This window comes from Monopterus albus, unplaced genomic scaffold (genome assembly GCF_001952655.1).
Source record: "Monopterus albus unplaced genomic scaffold, M_albus_1.0 scaffold253.1, whole genome shotgun sequence".
Classification (NCBI taxonomy): Eukaryota; Metazoa; Chordata; class Actinopteri; order Synbranchiformes; family Synbranchidae; genus Monopterus; species Monopterus albus.
Window position 1 is genome coordinate 822,081 of NW_018128133.1, and position 3,408 is coordinate 825,488.

Here is a 3,408-nt window from a genome sequence, read left to right on the forward strand (position 1 = left end):
GTGAGCTGGATCCGATGGCGGGGGAGGAAGCTGGACAGACTCGGCAGACCCAAACGTATTGTGAGGGTCTGTTGGGAAAGTTTATCAGAATCCCCCGTCAGAGAGATATTCAACTCCCGCCTCCGCCAGAGCTTTGACCAGATCCCGGGGGAGGCTGGAGATATTGAGTCCAAGTGGACCATATTCTCCACCTCCATTGCCGATGCGGCCAAACATTGACCCTAGCGCTGTAATTTAGTACTTTCATTTTATTGGTCTGTTATTTTCTGAATATATCAATTAAGCATTTAGAGTATAGGGTAAAATTTCCAAGCTCAACAAGATGCCTTCAAACATCTGACCAATATTTGAAAAGCCTGATATATTCAGTTTACAGTGATATGAGATAGAGAGAAGAAGAAAATGCTCACAATGGAAAAGATGAAACCAGAGAATGTGTGGAGATTTGCTTAAAAATGATATAAACAATTAATCAATTATTAAACCATTTCTAAATTGACATCTTAAAATGTCTTGGTTTGTCAAAAACAACAGTCAAAAACCCAAATATTTAACCATATATTATAGTAAATGAAATTTAAACAAGACAAAGCTGCAAAGTCCCACATTTGAGAACCTGGAACCAGCAAATGTTTGGAATATTACTTTGATAAATGACCTGAACTGATGCATTTATCATCAAAATAGTTTCCAGTTAATTTTGTTTTACTTGATTAATTGACTCCAGTTACAGTAAACCAGTGTTCGGTGACTTGTAAGAGTTTGTAGTAAAACGTATCAAGATATTAACACTATCAACAACAGTGATCTTTATTTGTCAAGTAATCGAGTTGTTGAACATTTATTAAATCCTTGTAAGTAAAAAAAAAAAAAAAGATGTATTAAAATGTTTTACAGTAGGGTGAGAAAATGTCTGCCCTACTTAAAGAATCAAACTGCTTACTTTTATTATAAGTTTGTCTGAACAAACTTTTTTCCTTTTCATTTATTGGTCAGATATTACTTTGCCCAGCACTGAGCCATTGCTGTTTCTCAGTTTAATCATTAATTTATCCTTCATATGAACGTAGTATTTATTCAGAGCATGCTACATATTTAGAGTAGTTACTAGGATGGCTTTTCCATCTCAGGACCAAAGGGTGTGATCAATGACTGGAGGAAATACAAGCAGCTGGAGGTGGAGCAGAAACAAGAGCAGAAGAAAGAGATGGAAAGACTGATCAAGAAGCTGTCAATGACCTGCCGCTCTGACCTTGACCTGGAAAAAGACAAAGAGAAACAGAAGGAGCTGAAGGACAAAATCAAAGGCAAAGTAAGTAGCATGGGGATGAAACGCATACAGTTGGAAGCTCCCTAAGCTTAAAACATCTTGTTCCTCATGGTATCGTGACGACACAGGGCGACTCTATCTTGAAACTGTGCCACACCTGCTAATGTGGAACACTTGCTGTGGGAAAAGGCTTAGATGTTATTTAGAGAAGGCCTGATTAACTTGATGGAATCCCTGCACCTTCACCCTCCATTAAATGGAATTGTTAAATTATAGATTAGTAAAGTTAGTAGCACATTTGACTTCTTTGCATTAATGCACCAGTCAGCTATCTGAAACTTTGTTTGTCCTGAGAAATTGAATCTAAGATTATTGTTAGAGTTATAATTAGACACAGTGGAGACCAGTAATCTGACAGCCCAGAGTAAAAAATGGGATAGATTGGTGCTTTTATGACAGATGCAGCACATGGGATTTCTCTTTTTAAATAAAAAGTTGGATGCTGTAGGAAGACCTTTTTATGAAATGACATGGGGGATTATATTAGATCATTTCTTGGCTGGGACTGGTAACTTTGTGGAGACTCTGCTGATTACCTGCAGTTTGGCACATAACCCCCAGAAAATAGTGAATTTTGTTTTTATATCTTGGTTTTTAAACGGGCTTAAAAAAAAACAACCTGGATACTGCATGTTAATTACCGAGCTTTACCTGTCTGTACCAAGCTGAGCTGCTCAGCTTCTGGTTGTGGATTCATATTTACTGTACAGACAGACTGGTATCAATAAGAATATTTCACAAAAAGTCAAACTGTTGCTTTAACTGAATGTGTTTTTCCTCTTTGTCTGCTCCACAGATGACCATGCAGGAGTACAACATGCTCCAGGAAGAGGAGGATGATGAAGACTTCCTCCAGCATTACCGCATGCAGCGCATTGAAGAGATGCAGCGCCAGCTCTGCCGTGGTAAACGCTTTGAGCAGGTCTACGAGCTTAACAGTGGAGAGGACTTCCTGGAGGCTTTGGACAAGGCAGACAAAAGCACGCTGGTCATGATCCACATCTACGAGCCGGATGTCCCGGGCTGTGAAGCCATGAGTGGCAGCCTGCTGTGTCTGGCTCAGGAATACCCGCTGGTCAAGTTCTGTAGTGTACGCAGCTCGGCCATCAGCACCAGCGCACTGTTCAGGGAGAGCGCTCTGCCTGCTCTGCTCGTTTACAAAGGTGGAGACCTGATCGGCAACTTTGTGCGGCTCACAGACCAGCTTGGGGAAGACTTCTTTGCTGTAGACCTGGAGGCTCTGCTGCAGGAGTATGGATTGCTGCCTGACAAGCCCCCCATCATCCCGAAGACAGCTCGCAATGGAGCCATCATACAGAACGCTGTGAGTGATGAGGATTCTGACCTTGACATAGACTAGAGCCATTATATGTTACAGATTATGTGCTTGGAAAATATGCATACACAGCATGCATGGACTATAGATCATTTATATGTATGTAGACCCCTGTATTGCAATTTTACACAGCAACACACAAACCAGCACTGAAGCAAAACCAAAAGTAAATGCATAAAAATACACAGGCATTGTGGTGCAGTGGCCATTCATCATTCCGTGGTGAGTTATACTTAGTGAGAGAGAGAGACCAGCCATTATCATTATCGAGGACCTGCTGCATTGCACCATGAGAATGTGTAGGTGTTAGGTTAAATGTTTTCTTTGTGCTGTGACTGTCAACTATTTATTGTGTTAAAACCAATTTGCCTGTTTTGTTTCATTCTGTTTAATTGTGTCACTGTTTAGAATACAAAACTTTCAGCCCAAACTGACTTTTAGTTCATTTTATAACTTTTCTATGTGCTGTATATGTGGAAACATGTAACTAAAGTGTTTGGCTCTCTGCCTGGTGTCTTTATTTTTAGCAAATTTGTCCAAGGTAGGGATGATGGCAATGGAACAAAAAGGAGGTCAAAGTAAAAACTACACTACTCAGTTTTTTTATACCACGAGCTGATTTAATAATGTAAATGTCCCTGTACAGGAACATTCCTGGATAGGTAGTAACCGCAGACCCTGTATTTACCTCCACTTTCGCTGGTCACAGTGCAGCAGCAGGAGGTAAAATATATCCACAAAA

At 40.3% G+C, this 3,408-nt stretch overlaps 1 protein-coding gene across 1 annotated transcript in view; it reads left to right on the forward strand.

The window, feature by feature from the left end:
• The window catches only part of pdcl (phosducin-like), a 21,109-nt gene extending 17,938 nt beyond the window's left edge, over positions 1-3,171 (forward strand). Inside the window, exons 13-14 of the mRNA XM_020621075.1 lie at positions 1,131-1,312; positions 2,127-3,171. Coding sequence (XP_020476731.1) covers positions 1,131-1,312; positions 2,127-2,690 — 746 coding nt within the window. The 3' untranslated portion in view covers positions 2,691-3,171. The remainder of the gene's footprint in view (positions 1-1,130; positions 1,313-2,126) is intronic.
• The last annotated feature ends 237 nt before the right edge of the window (positions 3,172-3,408 follow it).